Genomic DNA, 27,000 nt, shown 5'->3' on the forward strand with positions numbered 1-27,000 from the left:
CGGATGGATAGATGGATGGACGGATGGACGGGTGGATGGATGGATGGATGATTGGATGGACAGGTGAATGGAGGGAGGGAGGGAAGGAGGGAGGGAGGATGGGTGGATGGATGGAAACGTGGATGGGTAGATGGATGTTGGGTGGATAGATGGAGGGCTGGATGGGGAGAGGGAAGTGTGGATGGATGAATGGAAGAGTGGATGGATGGATGGGTGGATGGATAGAATTGTGGATGGATGGATACATTGGTGGATAGAGGGATGGAGGGATGGAGGATGAGCAAGTGGATGGGAGGGACTAGATTCAGGGTCAGAACAGCTTGTTTTTCCCAGACAAGATATTTCCAGGAAAATCTCAATAAGAAGCCCCCCCTCCAACACACACACACACACACACACACACCCCACAGGGCTGGGAGGCTTTGGAAGTGTGGTACTTCCTCCCCTGACAGTGTGTAGCATGGTAGGTCCTTGCAAAGCCGAGTTGCAGGCTAAAGGCACCTGCGTCCCTGCCTGGCAGCCTCTCCCCACTGGAGCCTGGCCGATGCTGATTACAGGCAGTGGGTCACAGAAGGCCAAGGGGAGGCCACTCAGGGTGGGGGCAGCCACGGCACCCTCTGGCCCTTCCTTCCATGGAGCACTGCCCCCTGGCACCCTTACATTCCTGAGAGGATCTTTCCTTCAGTCCAGGAAGGACCCTGAGGGCCTGAGGCTAAGAGGCTCCCTGTCCCAGTGTGGGGGATGGGAAGGGGCAAGCTTGCCTTCTCCAGCCCTCCAGAGGGTGCAGTCCTGTGCTGCAGGGGTGGGGAGGCCAGTGTGGGCACAGTAAAGGCTCAAACTGCTTTGAGGATGGACATGACACTTTATTCTGCTTCAGCCCCACCTGCGGACTCCACAGGCCTGGGTGCTGAGTTTGGAGGGAGCAGAGACCTGGGGAGGAAGGCAGGGGGCACAGAGGGATCTTGACCAGGGGCATCTTGACCAGGGGCGAGGGCATCTAGGGGCATCTCAGGGTTTCCTCCATAACTGGAACGCAGGACCCTCCTCAGTGAAGATCAGGTGCAAAGCAGGAATACCCCACGCCGAAAGCTTCCCCTCGTTTTGGGGGCTGAGCTGCCAGGCCTCCCCACTCCACCATTCTACACCGCCTGGCTGGAGCAGAGCCAGGCATGGGGGCCATCGTGACACTCCACACCGTCAGCTCCTGTTTCGGGGATCTCCAGGCCTGGATCTGTCCAACCTTCAGCCTTGAGGGTCCCGGAGGCTAGCCCAAGCAACAGGGTCACAGGGGGTCAGAGGTGGGTCCAGGTGGGCACAGGAGGACTCTGGAAGATGGGGTGTCTAAGGGACCTCCAGGGTGCTGGACACAGAGACTGGCTGCACTCCCAGCTGCCCCAGCCTCTGGGGGCAGGCCTCGTGGGTGTGGGTGCTGATGCCTCTCGGAGGTAGCTCCTTGTGGCTGTAGTACTCCACCACCTGCCTGGGCACCTCGGCCAGCACACACTTGGCCAGCGCTGCTGGGGATGCCTGCAGAGCGGGGACAACATGGTTACAGCTGGGGGCTCTCTCGACCCTCTTGCCCCCCAGGTGATTGTATCCCAGCCTCATCCCTGGAGCTGTGGTCACCACCGCCTAGCAGAGCTGGAACCTGTCCCTCAGCTGACCAGCAAGTCTCCTGGTGGCCAGGTGAGACTTTGTAAGGGATATGGACCTAAGAACACGAGGCTGCAGTGCCCCACACCTGTGGGCATGGGGTGGGGGCCTCGCTGGGCTCCAGGCACTGTCCCAAGTGGCACCTGCACCCACGTGGTCGTCGTGCCACCCCTCGGACACCCAGGGCAAGCCTAAGACAGGAAGGAGGTGGGTTGCCCCCTCCCCTGGCCCCATAAAGCCCCACGAGTATGTCCACAGGCCATGAACGTCCTTTGTGTGTCTCACAGAGGGTCTGAAATTGCCTGGAGAGCCTCGGGGGAGCCCACCAGCTGCCTCCTCTCCTGTGAGTAGGTTCGATATTTTCAAAATGGGCGGGTTTGTAGATGCTGGAAAGCAGCTGAAGTCCTGCTCCTGCCTGGGAGCCTGAGTGGAGGCCCTGACCCCCACTTTCCCCAGCACTCACACTCTTGAGCTCCCGGAAGGGCACAAACTGCACGATGTCACGGAGCGCGGGCTCGCCCCGGGGGGAGCGCAGGACACCATCGTCCCCGTCCAGGGTCTGCATATCCGTGAAGTCAGCATTGCCCACCCCCACGATGATGATGGACATGGGCAGGTGGGAGGCGCGCACGATGGCCTCCCGCGTATCAGCCATGTCGGTCACCACTCCGTCGGTCAGGACCAGCAGAATGTAGTATTGCTGGGGGAACAGGGAGAGAGTGTGCACGGGACCCCACCCCTTCCTCGGGCCCTTAGGGCTGCCTGGGGGCCCTTCCGGGCCGTACCCACCCCCCAGGCAGCCTCCAGGCCCCAACCAGCTCCCCTCCCCCAGACAGCCTGGGACCCACTGCAGACATCTCTAGCTGGTGGTTTTCAGGCTTTTCTGAAATTGTGTTTTGTTAAAGTGTAATATATCACAACCGTGATACATCAGGAGCTCACGTACTGTGGCACACTCTGTGCTGGGTGCTGAGCTTCCGTCTCCCAACCTGTCCCGCCTCTGCCTCTTAGAGATGGACAGGCTGATGCTGGTGGAGCCTGGGTCTGAAGCCAGGACTGAGGCCAGAGGACGAACCTGTGGGCTCTTGGTGGACATGGCCTCCCGTACCCCAAAGGGACACTGGGATCCAAGGAACGATTTAGAGAGGACACACTCTGGTCCAGCCTGGCCAAGTGCTCAGGACATCAGCACAAAGACACATTGGGACTTGTTTCAAAGAAGAGTCCATTTCCTTTGTTGAAAAAAAAAAAAAGAACAGGGGCACCTGGGTGGCTCAGAGGTTGTCTGCCTTCGGCTCAGGGTATGATCCTGGGGTCCTGGGATTGAGTCCTGCATAGGGCTCCCCTCAGGGAGCCTGCTTCTCCCTCTGCCTATGTCTCTGCCTGTCTCTTTGTGTCTCTCATAAATAAATAAATAAATAAATAAATAAATAAATAAATAAATAAATAAAATCTTAAAAAAAAAAAACAATGAGTTTGGGGCTCAGTTGGTTAAGCATCTAACTCTTGATTTTGGGCAGCCTGGGTGGCTCAGTGGTTTGGCGCCGCCTTCGGCCCAGGGCGTAATCCTAGAGACCTGGGATCAAGTCCCACGTCAGGCTCCCTGCATGGAGCCTGCTTCTCCCTCTGCCTGTGTCTCTGCCTCTCTCTCGGTCTCTCATGAATAAATAAATAAAATCTTTAAAAAAAAACCCAAAAACTCTTGATTTTGACTCAGGTCATGACCTGAGATTCAGCCCCATGTTGGGCTCCGCAGTTAGAGTGGAATCTGCTAAAGATTCTCTCTCTTAAAAAAAAAAAAATAAATAAAAAAGATTCTTTCTCTTCCTCTGCCCAGCCCCAATGCATTCTCTCTCTCTCTCTCTCTCTCTCTCTCTCTCAAAACACCTTGGGTGGCTGGTTTGGTCGATGGGGCATGCAACTCTTGATCTCAGGGTCGTGAGTCTAAGCCCCACACTGGGTGTAGATTACTTAAAAAATAAAATCTTTACAAAACAAAGCAAGCAACCCCCTCATAAAAACAGAACTACTAAAAATCAGTACTGAAAATCTGGACAAGAGAAAACAAAGAGGAGAAAAAAGAAGCCCCTGGCCCAGTGGGCACCAGCACTGCAACAGCATCTGAGGGCAAGGAGCCAGGGGCAGTCCAGCAGGGTCACCTCTGCCAAGAGGCCCCTGCCACCCCAACCCCACCTCCCCCTTGAGCCCCAGACCCACAGGAGGACTGACAGTCTGGGGACCCCTGGCTGGACCTAGCCCAGCTCTTGGACCTCCTCCTGCCACCCAGACTAGTTCCAGTGCCACGGATACCTCACAGCCTGGAGCTGTGCCCAATATTCAAACACTGGGCTCCCAGACAGAGCATAGGCCTCCCAGGGTCAGGGAGCAGTGGACTGTGGTCCAGTCCCAGGAAGTCACACTGCTTCCCCTCAGGACGGAGAGAGACGGGCAGTGGGTCCCAGGTCACCCAGCACCTCCCCACAGTACCGACGCTGCTCCGGGGGATGTTATTGGACAGCCCACAAAAACCTCCCCAAAAGTGTCTCGGTTAAGACAGAGGCTCCAGGAGGTAGGAAGGACTGAGAGGGACCGGGGGACACGCCCACCACCTCCTGGGAAGTTGGCCCCTGTTTGCAGGAATCAGACCAGAGGGCGCTGAATGCCACTGAAGGGCAGGGTCAGCCAACTCCAGACCAGGAGACCCGACAGGACACACAGCCCAGGTTCCCCTGCGGCTATACACCAATCCCATTGGGGGCCATTTACCCCAGTTCTGCCGGTAAGGACCATCAGCTGGACATGTGCATGCTACCTAAATATTTCATATTCATATTTAAATGCCTCAGAGTTACTGTGGTCTTTCAGGTGTGCTCATGGCGCTGGGGCTTGATTTCACCTCTTCTAGAGTCTTACGGTGATATTCAGAGATGGTTATGTGTCTGGGACTTGCTTCAAAGTCATATGGGAAGGTGCCTGCTATTTCTGATCCTGACTGGATCCTGTGCCAGAAATAATAGTGCTACGGAACTGGGGCACCTGGTGGCTCAGTGGTTGAGGATCTAGATGCCTTTGGCTCAGGTCATGATCCCGGAGTCCAGGGATCTAGTCTCACTTCAGACTCTTTGTGTGGAGCCTGCTTCTCCCTCTGCCTGTGTCTCTGCCTTTCTCTCTGTGTCTGTCATGAATAAATAAAATCTTAAAAAAATTTTTTTTAAATAGTGCTATGGAGTTATTACTGGGAAGGTAATGATATTGGAATATATCCTATAGATTAAAGTACTCTATCTAAATTAAATTTCCTGGGGCAGCCCGGGGGACTCAGCAGTTTAGCACTGTCTTTAGCCCAGGGCCTGATCCTGGAGACCTGGGATCAAGTCCCACATCAGGCTCCCTGCATGGAACCTGCTTTTCTCTCTCTCTGCTTGTGTCTCTGCCTCTCTCTCTCTCTCTCTCTGCCTCTCATGAATAAATAAATAAAATATTTAAAAAATAATAAAAATAAATTAAATTTCCTGAAATTGGTATTTGTACTATGATTATATAAGAGAACACACAGAAATCAGGAAACACACAGCAAAGCATTAAAGGTCACAAGGCAGGAGGCTGCAACCCTCGGATTCTGGGCCTTCTGGGCCTGGGAGAGAAAGTGAGGATGTATGGCAGCCCCAACACGGGGTGAGAGCCAGTTCAAGCCATGGGAGGATGGTTGGCTGGTGTCTGGCCAATGGCAAGTCACAAGGACAGAGTAAGGCTGAGGGACAGTGTGGGTCAAGAGCCCAGGACCCCAGGCGGATCCAGGGCCACGGGCAAACATGGACACATGGGAAGGGCGAGATAAGAAGGGGTGTCCTTCAAGGCCCTGGGCTTGAAAGCAGAGCTGTGCTTGTGCACAGAATGTCCCCGCTGTGGCAAGAGGAGTGTCAGGAGGCCAGCTCCAACTCTCAAATGGTTCAGAAGGAAGTAATGTAGTAACAAACACACATGAAGAGAGGGAGGGACCAGGAGGGAGAAGAGGGGAGGAAGCTTCAGGGCCCTCCTGCATCCCCAGGGCTCCCCAGCTCTGCACCTCAGCCTCCCTGACCTCCCTGCCCCAGCCCACACACCACGGCCCCCATGCCCTGGTCCCCCAGCGGCACACACCACCTTCTGGTACACTGGCTCCCACTGCACCACCTGCCCCAGGTACCTACGGAGGCCTCCCCAGTGTGCTCCTCGGCCGCTGCCATGCGGGCCACCTTGGAGATGATGGGAGCCACATTGGTGGGGCCATAGAGCTGTACCCTGGGCAGGCAGTTCTGGTAGGCTTCCACCACACCCTGGATTCCTGTGGGGGAAGGAGCGTGAGCCGGGTGTGGGTTCACTACCCCACCCCCCCAGGCCCACCTCAGGCCCCTACCTTCACACTCATCGTCTTCGGGATTGAAGTTGATGGCAAAGTCGTGGGACACCTGGGTGGGTACAGACGGGCTTCAGCTAGGCTACCCCTCCAGGACGCCCACCCCATACCTACTGAGGTAGGTAGGTTTGCAGCCCCTGGAGCCCCCGTGTGGACAGAGTCTCATGGAGGGAGTCACCTGGAACAGAGGGCAGGCTGACCTGTCCCTCAGCCCCTGCAGGCCTGAGGCTTCTGAGTAGCACTAAACCAACAGATCCCTCCTGCCACTATGTTTTTCCACTTGAGCCAGTTGAACTGCTCTTTGCAACTGGAAGATTCCAGACTCCTTCCCCTTCTCCTGACAGGGACACAGTTTCTTTTCAGCTCTCCAGGGCCACTAGTGCTAGGTGAGCAAGGTCAGCCTCTCTGGCAGGAAGCACAGAGTCCCTGCAACCTGCCCACTGCCTGTTACATAGGAACCAGTTCCCAGCAGCCAAGGGGTCCCAGGACCCAGGACAGCCTCTGCTGGGGAGAAGCTGCGTGGCCCTGGAGGCCCCAGCAGGTACAAGGGGCTGGGGTCCCACTCCCCAGGCTCTCCTACCTCATACTTGGGAGGGATTCGAGCTCCAAACCCCAAAGCAGAAAATCTCTTGTCGCTGGAAGAGAGGTGGCCCCATCACACAGGGGTCCCTGATTTCCCGGGGGTAGGGACGGGGGTGCTTTGGGGAGGTATCCACCAGGACCAAGAGAGTGGGGCTCGATTCCACCCCTGTGTGACCAGGCCCACCCTGACACTTTCCTGGGCGCCCAGTCCCACTTCGCACCACATGGGGGACACTTAGGCAGTGCACGAAGAAGACAGTGGCCTCCAGTGGTGGGGAGAGCCGCCGCCTCCTTCTCCAAGCCTGTGCTCTGGGACCACAGCCTGACCCTGGAAAGGACCGGCCTCCTGCCTTTGGTACCTCAGCTCTCTGCCACCCACCCTCTCACAGAGGGGTCTACCCCACCATGATCTTAGTTTACCCAACTGTAAAGTGGGCCACAGACCGCTCCCCATGTTTGTGTGAAGGAGAACACGTGAGGGGCAGCCCCACCGTAGCACATGGGGGTTCTGACTCATGCTTCACCTCAGGGGATGGACTACCCATGGGGAGGAGCCACACAAGGACACCAGGGTCCAGCCCATGGAATGAGCCCCACCCACTGTGGCCCAGGCACTGCCAGCCGTCCTTGGGCAGCTTCCTCTGGTCGGTGGATACAGTCATGGTGCCCACCCCCTGGGCCGAAGCCTGTGCTGGAGGCCAGGGAGGCAGGAAGGGGAAGGGGAGAGGCGGGTGGTGGGGGACAAGGAGGGTGGGGGGTACAGAGCAGGTCAGGAGAGAGGGAAGATGGAGGGGGACAGGGCAGGTGGGGGGCACAGGGTGGGTCGGGGGGGACAGGGAGGGTCAGAGGGGAAAGGTGGGTCAGGTGGACGGGATGGGTCAGGGGGACAGGTCAGGTCAGGGGGGCAGGGCAAGGCAGAGGGTAGAGGGCAGGTTGGGGACTGAGGGACAGGCCCCACCTGTCATAGTCCTGGCAGATCTCTCCCACGGCCACCAGGGCCTGCAGGTACTCGTTGGGTTGGAAGGGGTTGATATAGTGTAGGGAGCAGCTGTTGCGGGGGTCACCATTGGAGGCTGTGAAGTCGATGGCCACCTGCAGAGACCCGGGCTCATGAGCTGGGGGCCCCTCTCTCACCTGGGCTGGACTAGGCACCCAGAACCCCCTTCGGCAAGTAGGGGAATGAGCCGTGGGGAGCTGCTTGCCAAGGGGTGCAAACGAGAGCAGTTCCAGGGCCTTCCGAGGGCCCAGCTCTGCTGGGGTGGAGGACAGAGGGGAACCTGGGGACAGCGGGCATCCGTCAGTGCTGACCAATGACCCTGAAGCCTGTATCCTCAGGCAGAAACAAGCACCTCTCCAGGGAACGCCAGCCCATGGCCCACAGTGCCATCACACTGAGCCCTGGGCTCATCCAGCAGTGTCCTGGGCCCGGGGCAGGGGTGGCCAGAAGGGACCCAAGGCCATGACCAGGTCCATCCCGTCTCTGCGGCCACGCTGCCCAGGCAGGGTCTGAGAATACAAGCCCTGGGCTGGGGTCCCCAAGGACTTCCCCTGCTGGGCCACTTCCCTCAGACCATGGTGGCTGCTGCTCAGGGGAGTGACATGACCCCATGCGTCCATGAATGAGCAAAGAGGTGACACACAGGCAGGGACACCAGGCTCTCTAGCTACAGGCCAGCCCCACACCAGCAGGGGCCTGTGGCTTCTGGTGCTGTCCCTGGCAGCAACAGGGGCCACTCTGTTCTCTCCTCACCTGGGTTTCTGTGACTGTGTCTGTCCTGGCTACATCCCCTCCCGAGGGAGACCCTCTGTGCCTGTTTCATCTGCATCGGAAAAGTCGCCCCCTGAAGAACCCAGAGCCTGGGCAGGGGGTGTGCAGGACCTCCAGACCCTGCAGAAGTGCCTACTGTACCCATTTATGCTTGTCCGCCCCATCCAGGATGGGGAGGGCCCCAGGTTCTGCCGGCAGGGCGGGGAGCAGGGTCCTGTGCACTCACTGTGAAGTGGATCTGACAGCCGCCCATGATGTAGTCCAGGAAAGAGTAAACCCTGTAGAACTTCCAGGCAGGGGCGTCAGCAGGGCCCACCCGGGGCACCCCACACCCAGGCACTGAGGCTGGAGCCCCAGGGAGCTGCCCTCCCCCCAGGGTCACCCGACCCCCAGCACCCCCCCACTTCCCTTCTCTGACACCTCCTCTCCTCCATCCCTCCTCACCTCCCTCCCCATTACTGGGGACCACTGGACCTCTGGGATGGGAGGCCTTTGAGGGTCCGTCTGACAATGGGGAGACTTGCAGGAGGGGCGGTTTCGGTGGGAGCCAGCCCCCAGCCCACTGAGGGTGAGTGGGGTGTCTGCAGGCAGGGGGCGCAGCTCACCTTCAGATCTGCCAGGATGACCACCCCGGAGTTCTTGTAATGACGCTTCTTCTGCTTGTATTTGGCGTTCACGCAGTCCCACTGGGCCTGGGGGGCAGGGATAGGCAGACACCCCCACCCCAGAGTGCCAGGGCCCAACACCCACCCCAAGGGGGCAGGGAGGCCTCAAACCCCAGCCCAGGGGCACCTGGGGGGCTCCGTCGGTGAAGCGTCTGCCTTCAGCTCAGGTCGTGATCCCGGGGTCCTGGGATGGAGCCCTGCTCAGTGGGGAGGGGAGCCTGCCTCTCCCTCTCCCCCTGCCCCTCCCCCTGCTCCTGCTTTATCTCCCTCTCTCTCAAATAAATCGATAAAATCTTTAAAAAAACAAAACCCAAAACCCCCAGCCCTGAACTGCATTTCTGCTGCTGTACCGAGCGGACTACTGTCCCTGCTCTGGCCCCTGGCAGGCGTGGTCACCACCTATCTTCTTTGGGTTTTCCCAGTAGTAAGAGTTTCCAGAGCAAATCCTGCTCCGGCAGGTGCCCTACCTGCCTCCTTGTGGCTCCTCCCAGGGAACCCTTTGCAGAAGGACCAGAGCTAGGCTTTCACCCCGTTTCCACCCTGTTTTCGGGGGAAGGGGGAGAGGGGCCCCAGCTCACCTGGTCCTCCCCGAAAGCTTTTTGCATCTCCTCATAGGTGGTGGAGAACTCCCCGATGAAGTCGTGCTTTCCACGGGAGTCGTAATCCCAGACGAGGCACTGGGGAGCCCAGGCCCCCTCAGCCCGCCTGCCCCTCTGGGACCCCCACCTGGAGTCCCCATCCCCGCCCCCACCGGCCCCCCATGCTGCCCCACCTTCAGAGGCCGTGTCTCTTGGCCGCTGCACAGACTGCTCAGGGTGACCTTGAAAGGCTCCCACGCAGGGCTGAGGTTGTTCTTCACTACCTGGGGGCCAGGAGTAGAGGGGGGTAGTAGGGGGTGGGGGAGTGCTGGCTTGGGCTCCAGGCAGGACCAGGCTTCCGCCCCATTCCTGGACCACTTGGACCCTCTTTCTTTAAATAGCCTTTTTGTTTATTCAGATTAATGCATCTGAAAAGGAAACAGTCTCTCAGTGCTCTCCCTGAGTGTCACCTGCAGTCAGGGACAACAGAACACAGTGGTGGGTTCTAGCGGGTGGACGCAGGGCACCAGGGCTGCTGGATCCTGTGGAAAGGGAGATGGATCCTTTCCCTGTCTTCTCATTCCTGTCCCCAAAGCCCTGTGGGAAATGTCAGGCGCTAGGCAGGGACCCCTCACCTCTGTGCGGTACACCAGCTGTTCACTCTGGTCATCGTTGACGCGGTACAGCTCCAGGAAGGGGTCCGACTTGCTGAAGAGGTCCTGTAGGAGGAGCAGAGGCCATGTTTAGCTAAGTGGAGTGGGAGCAGCCGGCCCAGCTCTGCTGGGTTCAGCCTCCATCTCCTTAGTTATGAAATGAGGGCAAGAGCCTCTTAGAGTGATGCAAGGCCCTGCCCTCCCCTCTAGAGACTTCACTGGCTCCCCAGTACCCTTGTAACTTGCATCCCCAGGCCCACCCTCTCTCCAGCTGTGTCTGCACGCCCTCAGCTAGCACCACTTGCCGACCTCCCAGGCTTCCATCCCCCTGGCCAGGGGGTCAGATCCCTGCTCTCGGTGTCCCCACCCCGTGTGAGGAGCCACAGAACCAGGCTCAGAGTCAGGTCCTCCGCTGTCTGGATGGCCACCTCCCTGAGCACATGTCCCCATCATAAAATGCGGCCGCAAGCACCTCTGCCATAGGGAGCATGACCATCAACAGGTGTTTCAGGAAGGGGCCCAGCACACGGGTCATGGCAGAGGGCAGTGACAGGAGCAGCAGTGACAGGAGCAGCCTGCCTGGGGCACATGGCTCCACGCGCTTCTCACTCAGCCTATCACTTGTCTCCCTGCGGCCAGTCCTGTCTGCGGCCTCAGAGTGGAAGGCTCCAGCGGGGGAAGGGCTGCTGTCACTGTCACTGTCAGCACCTTCCCCCCACCCCCACCCTGCAGACACTGCCCTCACCTTATCATCCAGCTTCTGGGCCCTGAAGGAGAGCTCCACGTAGCCGTTGTTCCCGGAGATGTCCTCGGCTATCACCTGGAGGGGAAGCCACGGCTCCGAGCTCCGCAGGCCGGGCCCAGGGGAGGCACCTGGACGCCCGAAGGCAGCCCCTCTGTCCTCCAGGACGCATGGAGGAAGGGGCGGGGGTCCGCAGGGCGGAGGGGCTGGGCAGGAGGGCAGGCGGCCTCACCGTGATGGTGGACTTGCCGGCGTTCCTGCCAAACTTGAGCAGCAGCGCCCGGGTCATCTTCTTCTGGGCCACGATCTGGGAGTGACAACCGTCAGGGAGGGTCAGCCCCTGTCCCCAGGGACCCCGCCCCTGTCCTCAGTCACCCTGGGCAGCCTGGCTCCTCCAAACCTAGGACCCAGGGCCCCACGGCCTCTCCCTGTCCAGTGCGCTCAGCTCCACAGCCTCCTGGAGCTGCCTGCCCCATGTGTCAGGAGAAGAAACGGTCAGAGAGGAAGTGACGCCCGGGGCGGGAGGCAGAGCAGTGCCACAGCCAGGCAGGAGCGAACATGCGGCCAGGTCCCTCAGCAGCCCAGGGCAGCCCCGGCCTAGCCCCAGGGCAGCCAGGTGCCTCGAGCAGCGCCTGCCAGCATGAGGCCAGCGGTTCTGGGCCCTAGCCTGGACTCCCGGGAGGTGCTGCCGGAGGCAGAGGGGTTGAGACAAGACTGGAGTCACCCGCCCACAGCTGTCCACCGGGCCGTGCAGCCTACGGACCATCATTCACTATACTCACGGGTGCTGCACCCTGCCTGTGCCTCCGTCCTGTTCCCCCACCCACCCCCCGCCTGGCCCCACGGGGATGCTGCCCTCATCTGGCCACAAACCCCTAACTGAGGCCCATGAGTTGACACAGAGAAGCTGTGTGCAGCCAGTGGCCCCTGTTCACCAGAGGGCAGGACTGAGGTGGGGGGCACCTGGTCTATAGAAGAGATGGATGATGACAGTCCCTCACCACTACCAGAGGTTCAATGCCTTCGTAGGGGGACACCTCCCGCTGCTGGCCAAGGAAGACACACACTATTACCATGGAGACAGCAACACTGATGCTCATAAGCACTCACCTAGCCCCACCTCCTCCCAGCTCCTGGAGCTGGGGTGACCATGAGAGGAAGCCAAGTCCACACAGCAGACAGGACATTCCCAACCCACACACCCAGCAGGGGCTGCCTCGCTGACAGAGTCCAAGCACATGGGAACATTCCCTGGTGTCCAGACAGACAGCCCAGGGGTGGGAAAGCTCTCTGCAGGGTGTGAGTGCGAGGGGAGGGAGGCTATGGCCCAAGCCTCCCCAGGTTCCCCCAGCCATAGGCTCCATTTCCGGGGCTCTCCTATCAGGACAAATGGGGTAGCTGGTTTGTGAACCAGTTACAGTCGATAGGTGCTTTCTTCTCTCGATCCCCAGAACCATCCACTGAGGTGGCTGATGCTTGGAGGTTCAGGCAGAGGTGAGGGACTTCTCCATGTCACACGACGGGGATTGGCAGCCAGTGTCCATACCTTGAGCTCTGTCCACAGTTCCCCTGATGGCCACGCAGGCCTGGTGAGCAGCTTAGAGCACGCTTATTGATGGAACTTTTCATTGTCTAAAGTTTCCATGCCTACCTCGACATGCGTGTGCCCATACGTGTTTCTGTAGGTGTCCATGTATTTACACACGCCAGGGACTTGTGCCCATGTGTGCATGTGGGTCTGTGCATGCAGGTCAATACATGTGTGTCTGTGCATTTCTCCATGTGTGTCTACACGTGTGTCCATGGTGCATGCTATCCTTCCAGGCTCGAGATGGGCAGGTGGGAAGCCACCTGGGTGGAATCCTGCTCTGCGCTGTGCCCCTACTTAATCTCAGTGCTGTCATCTGTAAAATGGGGATGACAGAGGGATCCACCCTCCACCAGCTCCAAACCAGACGGCAATGGGGATGAGTCATGCAGACATCATGTCGGGTAAGAGAAACCGGACACAAATGAGAACACACTGTGTGATTCGTGAACAGGAACTTCTAGAACAGGCGAAACTAGCAGGAATTGGCTGGAGAGGAGGGGATATATGGGGTGATAAAATGTTCTGTGTGAGCCGGGAGATGGTCAGGTAGACAGGTACCTAAACTCATCAATATCCACCCTTAAGGTCTACACGTTCTACTGTAAGTAAATTATGTCTCAGTAAATAAGAAGCCCTCCCCTGACATGCTGGGAGGGAAATACGCAGCGTGAACACTCAGCACACCACCTGGCACTGGGCTGTCTGGGTGGCAGTGGGCAAGCGCTCTTGCTATGCTGTGAATGGAAGACCTAATGGACAGGACATCACCTGAGGACCGCAGCCTGGGACGGGGTGGTCAGTCTGCCGCAGGGGAAGCAAGGACACCTCTATGTGCCTAGGTGGAACGGCTCTCTTATGCCATGAAAGTGAAGAAAGCAAGTTGCAGAACAGTGTATGTAGTTTGTGTTTTAAAATATATACACGGAGAAAAAAATATACACTCATTTCATCACATGAGAACACAAAGTCCAGGAAAAGGCCAGAGGCAGACATTCCATGACATGCCTTTCATACTCTCCAAACGCTGAATTATATGAACGCACTACCCCATTCAAAATCACATCTTTTTAAAACTAATAGGAAATTTTTAAGAGAAGTCACTATGGAGACAGACAGAGCAGGATGCTCGTCCCAGAGGGACCTCTGAGGCACTTCTCCATCAGGCCATCCCCACGCCACCCAGGCCATCATGCCAGCACTCAGCGTTAGCCCAGGGGTGCTCTCCTGACCCCTCCCTCCCCAGGGGACCAGATGCCCACCTGCCCCAAGGTACACTCCATGCCCCCAAGGAAGTCATCATCCTGACAGCCGAGGTTGCTGGGTCCATGGGTGTCATATACCTCGAAACGCAGCTTCTGTGCCTCCTCAAAGTAGTAGTCAAGTGTGAAGACCTTGGAGAACACGGGGTGCAGGCTGCTCCGGACCACTTCTGTTCTGTCCACCTGCAAGCAGCCCAGGGTGAGAGGCCCATGGGACAGCAGCTTCCACACTGATGCCCCCCAGGGCCCTGTGCCCCCAGCTCTGGCCCGCAGAGTCCATGCACCTGCCCTCAGGTGCTCCTGGAGGGCTTGCTCCAGGCCGCACCCTGGGAAGGCCCCCCACCTCCCCACCAATCCACATTCCAGGCCTCAGGATTCCAGCTCCCTCCTGCTGCTGGGGGCTTCCAGGAGCCTTGGGCACCTGCCCCCTGGAGAGAAAGGCCCACAGCCCAGGCTAGCCATAGGCTGCAGCTTCTCTTGTCATGCCCAGAACAGCCTGCTCTATCCCCATCACAACCGGGGAGGCTTGGAGAACAGCGGGGTCCTGTGCAGAAGCAGTCCAAGTCAGGGCAGAGCCAGGTCAGAATTCTGGGCTGGGCAAAGCCAAGTGGAGATCTCCCTGCAGCCAGACAGGCAGGGAGACTGGGTAGGGGTCCAGATTCCTCCTGGGTTCAGCTCTTCCTCCAACATAGGCCAACCCGTGCCCCTAAAGCACAGTCCAGCCTAGGCAGGCAGGTCTGCCACCCTCCAAAGTCCACAAACCCCACATCCTCAGATGGAGGGTCTGTTCCCCCTCGAGGGACATCTGCACCAGACAGAGCTCAGGCCAAGCAGCAGAAGCTAATGGCGGCTTACGGTACAGAGAGCCCTGCTCCAGATCCTCCCAGTGTCCCCACCACCACGCAGACACTGGGCTGCAGTGTCCCCTTTGCCTCTGCGGTCCGTGACCGACAGGGTTCGGCAGCCCAGGAGGCTGGAGGTCAAGAGACCACAAGGAACAGCATGAGGTTGCAACCTGGGGGAGCAGAGCCAGGCTGAAGAAGCTGGAGACTGGGGCTGCCAAGACAGCCCCACAAAGGTCGGGGCCAACGTGTCTGCCTCCCCCGTGTCCTGCCCAACTCCCCAACCCGGGTCCCCAGCAGAGAACATGGTGCAGGGGGGGTTGTCCTCCCCCCACCCACTGCCCCACCCAGAACCCTGCACTGCCACCAAAGCCAGGGGGCGTGCCAGAGCGTGGGGAGGGACCCCTCAATGCCACCATGGCCCCAACCCTAACCTCACTGGCCCACACCAGGCGTTTCTTGGTCTTGCGAGGTGAAGCACACATCTCACAGGAGACAAAGTGCTTTGTCGATGCACAGCCCTCTGAGCTGTCACCCAACTGGCCCACAGGGAGGGTTGGGCCGGGGGTGACAAGGGGCAGCAGGCCACACAGGTACCCCAGTGACCGCCCCCCCCCCCAGACCAGAGGGTGTCAAAGGGAGAAACAGGTCCGTGGAGCTGACCCAGCCCAGCCCGGTCACTCTGGGCTTGCTGGGGACTCCCAGTGCCACGGCAGAAGAGCAGGCGACAGGCTGGGAGCCCTCCAGGGGGGTTGGGGCCAAATCTCTAGCTCCTCCAGCGCACCGGCCTCACTCAGCCGCTTCCCACTCCCCCGGCAGCCCCACCAGCCCCTTCCTGCTCCCTGCCCTGGATCTCAGGTCTGGTGCCTCTGCCCTCTGGATGAGGACTTGGCAGGCCAGCGGGGGACCCCCAGGCCAGGCCAGCTCTGCATTCCCCCCGGCCACACCACTCTCTCCTGCACCCCCCACTCCCTTCTGCGCTCTTGCCAGCACGGTCAAGCCTGGGTGCCTCACGCAGGCATCGAACCCCCACGTGGGACCCTTCTCGCGCCCCCACTCTGGTGCTCCCTCTCTCTCCCTGGGGCTCTGGTCACCCCCCTTTCTGGACACGGGTTCTCTAGACTTGGTCACCCCAGCCTTGAGCCTGCCCTGCACCCTACCCACCTCGGTCTGGGGGTCCTCGTCGCCCCCCTACCTGCACCCACTGGCCCTGGGACTGTAGCAGCAGCACCACGCTGGGGTCGGACTTGGTGAGCGGGTCGCGGTCCAGCAGGTGCCGGCAGCTCAGCCGCAGCTCCACCTTGGAGGCGCAGGGCGCGGGCAGCACTCCGGGGGGCGCCGCCGCCCCGCGCTCCCAGCTCGAGCTCATGCTCCCGGCGCCAGCGCTCGGGGACTCGGCTGGGCACACCACCGGGGGGCCGCTCCCGTGGGCACCGGCACCGCCGCCGCTCGGGAATGATGGCCGGGCCAGGCGTGGCCGCGCTTCCCTGCACGCCCGCCGGGCGCCGACACACGTGGCTCCCGCGGCCGCCACCACGCGGGGAATGCAGAAGGGTGGCCGGGGAGGGGGACCGAGGAGGGGACGGGGAAGGGGCGATGGGGGGAGGGTAGAGGAGGGGGAATCATGCAGGGGCAGGGAGGGGCCTGAGCCAGCTCTGCTCCCGCGTCCCCCTGGGGCTCCCAGGGTTCAAGCTCCCTCCTGGGAGGCCAGAGCCCAGAGGTTTGGCGCCCTCCAGACTGGGTGAACTCCCATGGGCTGTGGGGGCGGCGTCCTCTCCTGGCTGTCTCAGGGCCTGGCAGTAAGGGTCCAGAACTTCCAGGTCCCTTGGTGAGGTGAGGGGGGCAGCTGGACCCCCAGTTCAGCGCCACATCCCCATGATCCTCCCCACATCTTGGACCCCATGTCGAGGGCACATGGTGATGCAGCATCTCAATCAACAGGCATTTCACAGGCACCTAATGTGTGCTGGGCGCCCCCACCCCAGGCTGGCGCTGGAAATGAAGGGACAGGTCCCCGCTTCCCCAGAACTTGTAGTCCAAGAGCAGGGATAGCCCCTCGCTGCCCTGGGTGTCAGAACCCAACCTGGCAGTGCATGGGGACCCTGCCACCCATACCTCTGCCCTTCAGCCAGATGGGAGCAGCCCTGAGCTCTGTGGAGGGGGGGGAACACTCTACTCTGCCCTGGAACACCTGACGGAAGCTCTGCAGAAGAGGAGGTGTTAACAGATGCAGAAACTGCCTCCCAACCCATTCTCTTTGCCAATTTTTTCCTAAAAATAGGGCACAGACCTGGCCAGAAGCCATAGGGGGCAGGGGACAAGAAGAGAGCTCAGGGAGGGCCTGAGGACCAGGGGAGCAGAGACTGGATCTCTGGTGTGCTAGGTTCTGTGTCCTCGGGCTGATCAGGGCTCAGCCTTGGCCTCCAGGACCACAGAAGATTATGGGGTCAGAGGGCCCAATAAGGACCCGACAGGTATACTCCGGGATGGGTCAGGCTGCCTCCGCCAGGGAGTCCCCGTGAGCGGACAGCATCCCTGGCGGTGAGATGGCGGGATTGCAGCCCCGGCACATCTGGAAGGCACAGACCAGGTGCCCAGTTTGCAGAAGGAAAATCCTTGCCGCCTGGCTGAGTGAGCTGGACTCCAGCGCAGGGGCTCACGGTCCACGCATCTGGCTCCAGAGGCAAGGGACAGTGAGACACAGAGGGATGTGAGGCCAGTCGGCGGCCCCTTATTCTGCTTCCTCCAGCCTCTGTAACACTCCTCAGAAGCTGGCCCAGGTGCACACAGCTGTGGAAAACAGCTGACCAGGGCCAGCTGCTCTGTTGGGACCAGTCTGGAGCTCCTGTGGGCCCTCTAGCCCTGCATCGATCCCAGCCCCAGCCTCCCAGAACTGAGAGGGGTCAAAGGGTTGAGCCTCCCAGCCATGCATGTGGCTTGTGGTGGTGGCTCCCGGGCTTACAGGGCCCCAGGCCTCCCAGCACCCGCTTCTCCAGGACACCTGCCCCAACTGCACCCTGGGAGAGGCTCCTTGGCCTCTGTGAACTTCCATGGGGATAAGGGTGCGAAATAAGGGCAAGGAGCTGGGCTCAGCTGGGCACCTGGCCCCACACAGGAAGGCTCCTTGGTCTCCTCAGGAGGCTTTGCCCAGACGACTGGCTCCCCCAGGCTCAACTTCCAGGCTTGACCACTGCAACTGATGCAAATAGATCTGCCACCGCTGTGCACACTGCATGCTGATTGCAGGGTGTGATGCCACGTGATGCTCACAACAGCCCCATTTCACAGATGAGTAAAAGGCACACCCCGAAACTCAGTGACTTGCCCTAGGGCACACGGCTTGCAGGTGTGGGTGCAGTCCCTACACACGCTACTCCACAGGAAGTAACAGGCAACATTTCCGCTGACAGAGAGAGAGGAAAGAGAATTCAGAGTTTGGGAGTTCAAGTATCTGAGGTCCAGAGATTTTTCACGGACCCACTGGTCTCCAGTTGGAGACTCCCAGGATGTGGCTGCCTCTGCAGTGTGATCCAGGGCAGACGGCGTGCATGGCAAGGAACCGCAGAAAAGCAGATTCCCTGTAACCCTGGTCTGTGATGCCTAGGCCCGTGTGGCCTTCCCAAGTCCCCAGAACAGGCAGCAGGGTGGTAGAGCCATCTATCTCCTCGCTGTTAGCCTACATGGGTCCTGGGATTGATGAGTGGAGCGGGGGCGGGGGGGGGGGGCGCTCCCGTGGCCAGCCTCGGGAACGAGACCCTCGCTCATACATTTTGTTATTATTGTTCGGCAAAGAAGAGTACAGGTCCTTGTTGGAGTCACACAATGTGGAGGGGCCCATGGGCAGGAAAGTTCTAGCGCCCAGCCACAGACACGGCTGCTGTGCGGGTAGGTGGCCTTCTATCCCCGTTTCTGTGAGCATCTGTTCGTGAGCCTTCTCCACTATTGCCTCCAGCATCTGAGCCACAGCTTGTTCATTAGGCGGCCCATCCCAGCCGTGTCTGCTGCCCCAGGGCTGTGCCTGGCATCTGGCCCCTGGCACCTGCTCAGGACGCGTTTGCGGGACGAGTGGGGGGTACAAAGTCTTTGCGCTGTGTAACCACTTGCTTTCTTGTGTCATGAGCAAGCCTGTATGGCCTTCTTTCAAGCCGACGATGGAATACTTGTGCCCTCTCCAGTCCACATGTGGAGATCCTGCCCCGCACTGTGGAATCATTGCCCTGACCCAGGAGAGCCCCCAGAGCTCCCGTGCCCCTTCCACCTGAGGATGCCGCAGCAGGGTAGGGAGAGGCTCCTGCAGGCACCCTGGTCCTCGGCGTGCAGCCTCCTGGACCGTGAGGAACCAATGTTTGCTGCCGGGAGCCCTATCTAGGGTGTCCTGGTGCTCAGAAGCCCAAGCACACTGACTTTCTACCTCAATAAAAGTAGGCCTACAGTGGGGTGCCAGGGAGCTTCAGCCCTCCAGGCCCCAAGTCTGGCAACTGCCTGTTTGTAAATAAAGTTTAATTGGAACACACCTGGCCATCCATCATGTCCCTCACATATCATCTGCAGTTGGTTTTGCCCCGAGGACAGAGCTCAGTGGCTGGGACACGGAGTCCACATGACTAGGAGGCCTGAAATACTCACTAGCTGTTCCTTTAAGATGTTTGACACGGCCTGGTCTCGCCATCAGTGAGGGGCACCCCACACCCACTGCTTCACCCCTGCAGCTGTTTACCCTGAACCTGCCAGCCCAGGTCACCTGAGGGACGAGCTGACTGAACCAACCATTCCTAATGTGTCAAACTAACTCCCATGTGTCTCTTGCGATGCTTCCAAATCGTGAAGTTTTAGAGCAACAAGGAGGCAGTCTTGCTTCGAACAGCTAGTGTTTCTAGCCACGGGGGGCTCCACCAGCCTCCAGCATCCCTCCGGGAGCTCCTGGGCTCTAGCCTCACAGCACTGGCCTCAAGTAACTTCCAGAACCACTCTGCACCTCTGTCCCGTACCTGGAAAGTGAGGCAAGGCCTGTGCATGAGTGACATGCTGCAGGCCCAGGGCAAGTCCCCGTGTGTGGGCCTCGGGGGTGGGGAGGGTCCACCTGCCACACACCCCACCCCTTGGTCTTGCTCCTCATCGGGACCGAGGATGCAGTTCACCTCCCAGCAAGCCAGGAGGTTGACACTGTAGAAGCAGGGCTGGGGCAGGTGGTGCCAACAGGATTTTCAGGAAGGGAATATGTTCCATATGTCTGGCTAGTGCTTCCTTTTATAAGCTGGTTGCAAACCTACCTTCCTCTTTTATTTCTTTCCTCCCAAGAAAAAGATGAAAAATTTCATCTCAGAACATCTGCAACCTTCTCGATTGTTTTCCTGTAAGATTTGGCATTTATCTTGCTTCAGAAATCAGATAGTCACACCTAGAAGGGCCACCCTGACTGGAGAAGCACACAGGCCTGCGGTCCTGGCTAGGCCTTGGATCTTGGGCCACTCCTTATTTCAGCATTGAGAGCTGGGCCTGAGGCAGGGGTTGGTGGGACATTTCTACACACACCCCCCAAAGACACACACAAGACGTGGACACACAGGCAGACGTGCATGAGCACTAGCATGTTCATGCTCAAGAAGCCCTGACCTCCAAGGGCACCATGGCCCTTACCTTGGTGCCATCTCCTGTTCAGTCCCTGGCTGCTGGAGTCCCTGCCAGGCAGGTGATGTCAACGAGGTGACCACAGCTCAGAGAGGGTGATGGTTTGCCTGAGGTCACACAGTGGGAACAGAGCTAGGATTCTACTTAGATGCCACTCCTGCACTCAGAACGCAGAACTCAAGCCTTCCTGGGCCCGTCCTGACCCCCAGTGTGTCTCAGTGGCTTTGCTATTGCCTCACCCCCTGAAAAGTCACAGCCAACTCGGAGGGCACAGAGCACTTGCTGTGGGCAGGGCCACCTGAGCCCCTTTGCCATCAGTCTGATGGGGCAGCCAGGACACCTGCCCAGGGCCACAGTCCAGGTGCTGTCCAGAACCAGCTGTCCCCCTCCTGAGTTTCCCAGACCCAGGAGACCTTCTGTGTTCAGCGCTTGTCCTGCTTCCCCAGGGCTGGGGAGCTGAAGGCGCGGGAGGACATTGGGAGACGGAGAACCCAGAAGGAGCTATGACAATCTAATGTCTGTGTGACCTAACCTCAGCCTGATGTCCTTCGCTCTGTCCAAGTGGAAGCAAGCACATGTCAGGGGCAGCATTTGACCAGGACATGAGGTCAGCAGTCAGGGACCATAGGGCCAGAGTAGGAGCAGGGGGCCATGAGGACACAGCTGCCCGCAGGTCCCTGAGGCAGTGACGGCAGTGTGGGTCAGGGTGGGAGCAGGGTCCACAGGGCTGATGTCTCCAACTGATGGACGTCCTGGTTTTCTTCCCACCTGACTGATCCGGGGGCTTTTGATGATATTCTTGGTAAGGGCCACCTGGACGGTGCTTTGACACTGCCTCTGTATCCTGTCCCTTTCATCACTGACCCAGTTCTGGGGAACTTTTCAGCAGGGCAGGATTAACCAGGTGCTCAGCTGCCTTCTATCTGCCCCCCAACACTCTGGAATCTGGGGTCCCCCTGCAACAGTGAAAACAGGCATGGAAAGGAGGGGCCAACCACAGCCCTGCAGCTGAGTACTAGGGAGCCGGGTCTGACACACACCTACTTGCTGCCCCACGTGGCCCCCTGGCAGCAGTCGAGTGCCTGTGACCAGGTCCTTCAGAAGTGGACCTCAGCACTCTGGAGGGGCAGCCCCGAGGAGGTGGGTGGAGGCATAGGGGCCTCCACTCCCAGGACAGTGGGTCTGAGACTCTGGAAGGCCAGTCCACTCTTCCAATGCCCATGGCCCTTCTCCAGGGCCTGGACGGCCAGACAGTGCTCCTGTAGCCTGGCAACAGGTCCTTGCTGGCAGCCCTGGGCTGGGCCCTCTATGGCTGTCTGGCCAGCACTCGCTCCCTGCCCCCATCAGCCCTTCCCCATCCCATGGGCTTTGAATCTGCTGTGTTCTGGTTCTAGTTTACCTAAGGGCACCTCCAGGGCCTAGCATGCAGTAGGTGTTCAATAGGTACTCTGTACCCCCTGCTCTACCCTGTCCTAGAACCACATGGAGAAGACACACTTAGGGGAGAGAGAGGAGCTGCTGGCACTGCTGGCAGGCACTGCTGGCAAGGGATTCTGTGCCTGACCCCTTTCTTTTTTTTTAGACTTTATTTGAGAGAGAGAGGGAGAGAGAGAATGAACTGGGGGAAGGGCAGTCAGAGGGAGAAGCAGAACCTCCCCTCCACCATGCTGAGCAGGGAGCCCAAAGTGCGACTCCATCCCAGGACCCCAGGATCCTGACCTGAGCCCAAGGCAGACTTTCACCCACGGAGACCTGAGGCACCCCCTTATTTTCATTATTGATGTCCCCTCCCAGAGCCCCATGAGGCAGACATGTGTGCAGGACACTACAGCAGGGGATGAGGGGTCCGCCAGAGCCTGTATCTGGGACCCTCTTGAATGAAAGCCCTGTGAAGGCAGGGCTGTGCTATGGCCGGCTTTGCCCTGCAGCCAGGGATCATGCCTGGTGCATAGTAGGAGCTAGATATACTTGAGGGAATGTTCGCCCTTCATGTCACCTTCTGCCTCCCCTGGCGTGCTGCCCATCTGTCTGCCCCATTATCAGGCTCTGCTACCTTTGGGGCCCAACACCCTCCCCCCACTTGGTTGGCACTTGCTGCTTGTTGAAAGTCCCTTGGTCGGTGCCAGGCAGCCCAGATCCAAACCTGGGCCAGCATGCTCATATGTCTGGTCAGTCTGAGCAACTGAAGACTGATTGTGGCTGATGGAGCCACAAATGACCAAACACTGGGAAAGCCCTGGAACTGGTGGGGATGATGCCCACCCCCATGGAGCAGATGCTGAGGCTGCGGCACTAAGGAGACCCGGCCTGCTACAGGAAGTGGAGCAGAGAGTAAGGTGCCTTCAGCTCCTACAAAAGCATGGAATTCTGCTTCTCCCAAGACTAAAAAAAAATTCACAATGTGAATTCTGATGCCAAAGAGTCAAAAGAATAACTAATGTCCGCTACAGGGGCCAAGCAGTGGTCTTCCTACTATACCACATTGTCTCTTAAAAGAGAGCACCTCATTTCAGCTCCAGCCCACATGTTCAAGATACAAGCAAGGCTCAGGGAGCCTGGTTGTCTCAGTTGGCAGAGCATCTGACTCTTCATCAATCACCAGGTCATGAGCTCGAGCCCTATGTTGGGTGCAGAGACTACTTTTCAAAAGAGATTTTTAAAAAGATATAAGCAAGACTCAAAAGGAAAAGAATAAACTGGAAAAAAAATCTGTCAACATATGACAACAGGCAAATTTCCTTAATATGCAAAGAGCTGGTGCAATTCAAGAAAATGACAAACATCACAATAGAAAAATGAACATGACAGATGAACCAAAAAAAAAAAAAAAAAGATAATTTAGGGACGCCTGGGTGGCTCAGCAGTTGAGTGTCTGCCTTTGGCTCGGGGCCGGGATCGAGTCCCGCATCAGGCTCCCTGCATGGAGCCTGCTTCTCCCTCTGCCTGTGTCTCTGCCTCTCTGTGTGTCTCTCATGAATAAATAAGATCTTTTAAAAAAAGATAATTTGCCAACAAATATGACATGATAGCCTTAGCTTCTAAACAAATAAAAAAATACAAGTTTAAACAGAGCATTCCAGGGGCACCAGGGTGGCTCAGTCAGTAAAGCGTCTGCCTGCGGTTCTGGTCATGATCTCGGGACCCTGGAACCAAGCCTGGTGTTGAGCTCTCTACTAAGCGGGCAGTCTGCTTCTCCCTTTGCTTGTGTTCTTTCTCTTGTTCACCGTCTCTCTCAAATAAATAAAATCTTTAAAAAATCACATACTCTTCTGACTGAGCCTGCCAGGTGCACCTCCATTTGCTTTCATAAGAACAAAAGGCTCCCCCAAAAAACAACACAAAATACCCCGATGTTTCGTTTTTTTTTTTTTTTTTTTTTTTTTTAATTTTTATTTATTCATGATAGACACAGTGAGAGAGAGAGAGGCAGAGACACAGGCAGAGGGAGAAGCAGGCTCCATGCACCGGGAGCCCGACGTGGGATTCGATCCCGGGTCTCCAGGATCGCGCCCTGGGCCAAAGGCAGGCGCCAAACCGCTGCGCCACCCAGGGATCCCTCATTTGTTTTTTAAAGATTTATTTACTTAGAAAAGGATCCCTGGGTGGCTCAGCAGTTGAGCGTCTGCCTTTGGCTCAGGGCCAGGATCAAGTCCCACATCGGGCTCCCTGCATGGAGCCTGCTTCTCCCTCTGCCTGTATCTCTGCCTCTCTCTCTGTATCTCTCATGAATAAATAAAAACCTTTAAAAACATATATAAAGATTTATTTACGTAGAGCGAGAGCACAAGAGCACATAAAGGGGGGCAGAGGGAGAGAGAATCCCAAGTCTGATGCAGGGCTCGATCTCACAACCCTGAGATTAAAAAAAAAACAAAAAACAAAAAAAAAACAAAAAAAAAAACAAAAAAACCCACAAAAAAGCCCAAAACCAAACACTGAGATTCACTGACAGCATCACCCAGCCACCCCAAGACCCAGGTATCTATATGAGAACATAACTTTATGTAACCTATCATGGGCAAAAGTCATTCTAGGGGTGTGGAAGGTGGGTGGAGGCGGAAAGGGACAACTTTCTCTTCTGTTTATGCTCTTCTCTCTTCTCCGTTTTAAACAAAGAGGACTTTTCTAACTTAGAAAAAATAAAAAATGGGCAGCCCTGCTGGCCCAGCAGTTTGGCACCACCTTCGGCCTGGGGTGTGATCCTGGACACCCAGGATCGAGTCCCACATCAGGCTCCTTGCATGGAGCCTGCTTCTCTCCCTCTGTGTCTCTGGCTCTCTCTCTGTCATGAATAAATAAAATCTTTTAAAAATGTAAAAAAGGAAAGAAAAAATGTAACTAAGTGAACACCTAGAAACCATAGGAGAAAACACGATGGGTACAACTACCTACAAATGAAAATACAAACGTGAGACACAAGAAAGGAACCCTTAGCCCTTTACATGGACCTCTACCTTCTCTCTGGCTCCAACTGAGGTTAAGTGGGAAAAAGCCTAAATAAGGTCAAACAATTGAAGTTTTCCTTTAAATTACAACGGTTTCTGTTTTTTTTTTTTTTTTTTACAACGGTTTCAAGCAAATGGAGATTAATGTTAATTCTTCCTTTAAAAAATACAATTTTATCTATTTTAACAGAGAAATGTGCCCCATGAGCCATCTTGTGGGCAGCGCAAGCCCAAGCACCCCTGCTGGCCGCTGAGGGCATTGCTGGCAACACCCGCGTACCCACTTTGGGAATCTGGCCCCAGAAGGTACCTGTAACCCAGAATATGGTGCTAACAAGTGGAACCACCTGTGTGTCAGATCCTGCCTGCTTTTCCACATAGGAAGCCCACGCCTGTTAATGGACTTCCACCCAGGGGCAGACAGGGATAAAGGGATTGGGGCCTGTATTCATTTTCCAGTCACCGTACACTAGTGCTAAAATCATACTCCCAATCAAAGCAGACCACAGCTGGGCTCCCTGCTCAGGGGCTTCTCAGAGGCCGCCTCGGAACTCAGCTCCTCACCCAGATGGCATAGGGGCCCATCCTCTCACTGCTGTGTCCCTCACAAGTGGCTGCTCCCTCAAGGCTGGCCAAGTTTCTGCCGCCTCAGGAGACACATGGCGGGGTCAGGAGCCACCTCTCCCAGAAACGGTTCTGCCCAGACTCAAGGGGAAATCTTCCAGGAGCCCGAATCCTAATGCCAGGGAATGGCAAGTGGGCAAAGGAACGCCTCCTCCTGGTGGTGCTGCCATGGAGCTGCCACACACACAGAGCAATGCTGGCAGGGCCGGGGACGGCTCCAGCCCCCTAGGGTACCTGAATCCCTACCAGGTGTGGAGTTCACTCTCAATCTGTCTCTAGTGTGGTTCATGGCCCAGGTGCATGGGATCAGGCCTACTTCCTGCCTGGCTTCATCAGATGGCACATCCAGTTCACCTGCTGGGTGCAGGCCCGTCTTGCTTCCCAAACACCCAGGGTGCCGAGCTGAGTGGAAGGAACTCAGGGGATCAGACTAGTCAAGATGATCTAGCACAGCTGCCACCGCCACCGACAACCCAATGAACAGAGTCCTAAAACAGGGGTCCCCCACCCCGCCTTTCTCCAGCACACTCGCACTCACCAACAGCAGGTGCCTGGCCTGTTCCTGATGCTCCGCACACCTGCAGAGGCCTTTTGTCCTGGTGGCACAATGCCAGAAGACGTACAGCGAAGGTGAAGCAACATCTAAGGGCCCCCCGTGTTTCTTCCCTTCACTCCAAGGCTGGAGCACAGGGGCCACTGCCCCAGAGGTGTGGGCTTCCCAGCCCATGTCCAGCTTAGTCGAGCTCACCAGGTTTCTCAACACAAACCAGGCAGGATGGCCACCACTAGCCATCCAGATGCAGCACCAGTTCATTCCCTCTGCACAGGACTGTCAGGGACAGAGCTTAGGCTCCTCAACTCAAATCTCCACCTCTGCTGACCCTCACACAAGAGCGTGGAAGTAAGCAGCTCAACTGTTCGCTTTGGATGTACAAGAAATGAAGAGCCTTTCAAATCATCTATTAGATGAAAACCTACTCCGGCTTTGGTTCCAAACAAGCCCAAGTGACAGCACAGGTCCTGGGTCAGGACACCAGTGATGTGGCTGCTGGGTACAAAGTCACGTCATTCATTAGTGGTCAGGTCAGTGAAGACCTGTACTTGCACAGCTGAAGCATCCAGACACCCTCCCAACTCCTCATCACAGCAGGCCCTGCTGGGAGCTCCCACCTTAGTGTCATTTGTGGAGAAACCAGCTTTGGTTTCAAAGGATCTTGGGCACCATGTGCCACAAGGGATCCAGCTCAAGCCCTGCTCCAGTGCCAGCCTTCCCCTGGGATGGGCACTGAAGCTACCCTGGCTCTGCCTAGCCGCCACGCAGGCACAGTGGCTTGAGGATGGGTTCGGGGCAGCCTGCATGCCTTGCAAACCTGGATGAAGGGACTGCTATTCAGAACAGCAGACGTGCACACCAGTCTGGGAAGATGTAGCCCCAAGTCCTGAGATAGGTAACTGGAAACTACTCTGGTTAACAAGGACTCCTTGCAACACCTGCACGAGATAGGTACTGATGTTATTCAGTCACTGTGCTGCCCTGCAAAGGTGCCATCACCCCTGCCAGGTCTCAGGTCCCC

General features: G+C 57.6%; 1 protein-coding gene and 1 long non-coding RNA gene across 13 annotated transcripts; one reads left to right on the plus strand and one right to left on the minus strand.

Annotated features, from left to right (window-relative positions):
• LOC102155777 lies at positions 1 to 2,983 on the plus strand. 2 transcript variants are annotated; one of them, XR_005359913.1, is made up of 4 exons: positions 1 to 63; positions 1,588 to 1,686; positions 1,941 to 1,996; positions 2,665 to 2,983. It is a non-coding gene; the product is annotated as an uncharacterized LOC102155777 (long non-coding RNA). The 2 variants fall into 2 exon arrangements; XR_005359914.1 differs by lacking the exon at positions 1 to 63 and adding an exon at positions 197 to 1,298.
• CPNE7 (copine 7) lies at positions 843 to 26,895 on the minus strand. 11 transcript variants are annotated; one of them, XM_038538015.1, is made up of 15 exons: positions 25,965 to 26,895; positions 13,969 to 14,070; positions 11,270 to 11,344; positions 11,041 to 11,115; positions 10,278 to 10,361; positions 9,837 to 9,926; positions 9,643 to 9,741; positions 9,005 to 9,091; positions 8,626 to 8,685; positions 7,590 to 7,723; positions 6,630 to 6,684; positions 6,050 to 6,101; positions 5,844 to 5,977; positions 2,117 to 2,353; positions 843 to 1,527 (listed from the first exon to the last, which is right to left on the minus strand). In XM_038538015.1, the coding sequence occupies exons 1-15, from the start codon at positions 26,238 to 26,240 to the stop codon at positions 1,342 to 1,344; spliced, it is 1,746 nt and encodes a 581-aa protein (XP_038393943.1). In that variant the 5' UTR covers positions 26,241 to 26,895; the 3' UTR covers positions 843 to 1,341. The 11 variants fall into 11 exon arrangements, with proteins under 11 accessions (XP_038393943.1, XP_038393942.1, XP_038393947.1 ...); XM_038538014.1 differs by having other exon boundaries at positions 13,888 to 14,070; XM_038538019.1 differs by lacking the exon at positions 25,965 to 26,895 and adding an exon at positions 15,925 to 16,182.
• Between the last annotated feature and the right edge of the window lie 105 nt (positions 26,896 to 27,000).

The sequence above is a fragment of the Canis lupus genome, chromosome 5 (genome assembly GCF_011100685.1).
Source record: "Canis lupus familiaris isolate Mischka breed German Shepherd chromosome 5, alternate assembly UU_Cfam_GSD_1.0, whole genome shotgun sequence".
NCBI classification, from domain to species: domain Eukaryota; kingdom Metazoa; phylum Chordata; class Mammalia; order Carnivora; family Canidae; genus Canis; species Canis lupus.

What these genes read in the sequence shown, in the direction of transcription:
- CPNE7 (XM_038538014.1), bottom strand. Translation starts at nt 26,240, where the DNA reads ATGAACTGGTGCTGCATCTGGATGGCTAGTGGTGGCCATCCTGCCTGG. An exon ending in AAGCTTTCGGGGAGGACCAG is followed by an intron (nt 9,092 to 9,642) that starts GTGAGCTGGGGC and finishes CCTGCCCCCCAG; the next exon opens with GCCCAGTGGGACTGCGTGAA. An exon ending in CCTTCCGGGAGCTCAAGAGT is followed by an intron (nt 1,528 to 2,116) that starts GTGAGTGCTGGG and finishes CCCGCTCTGCAG; the next exon opens with GCATCCCCAGCAGCGCTGGC.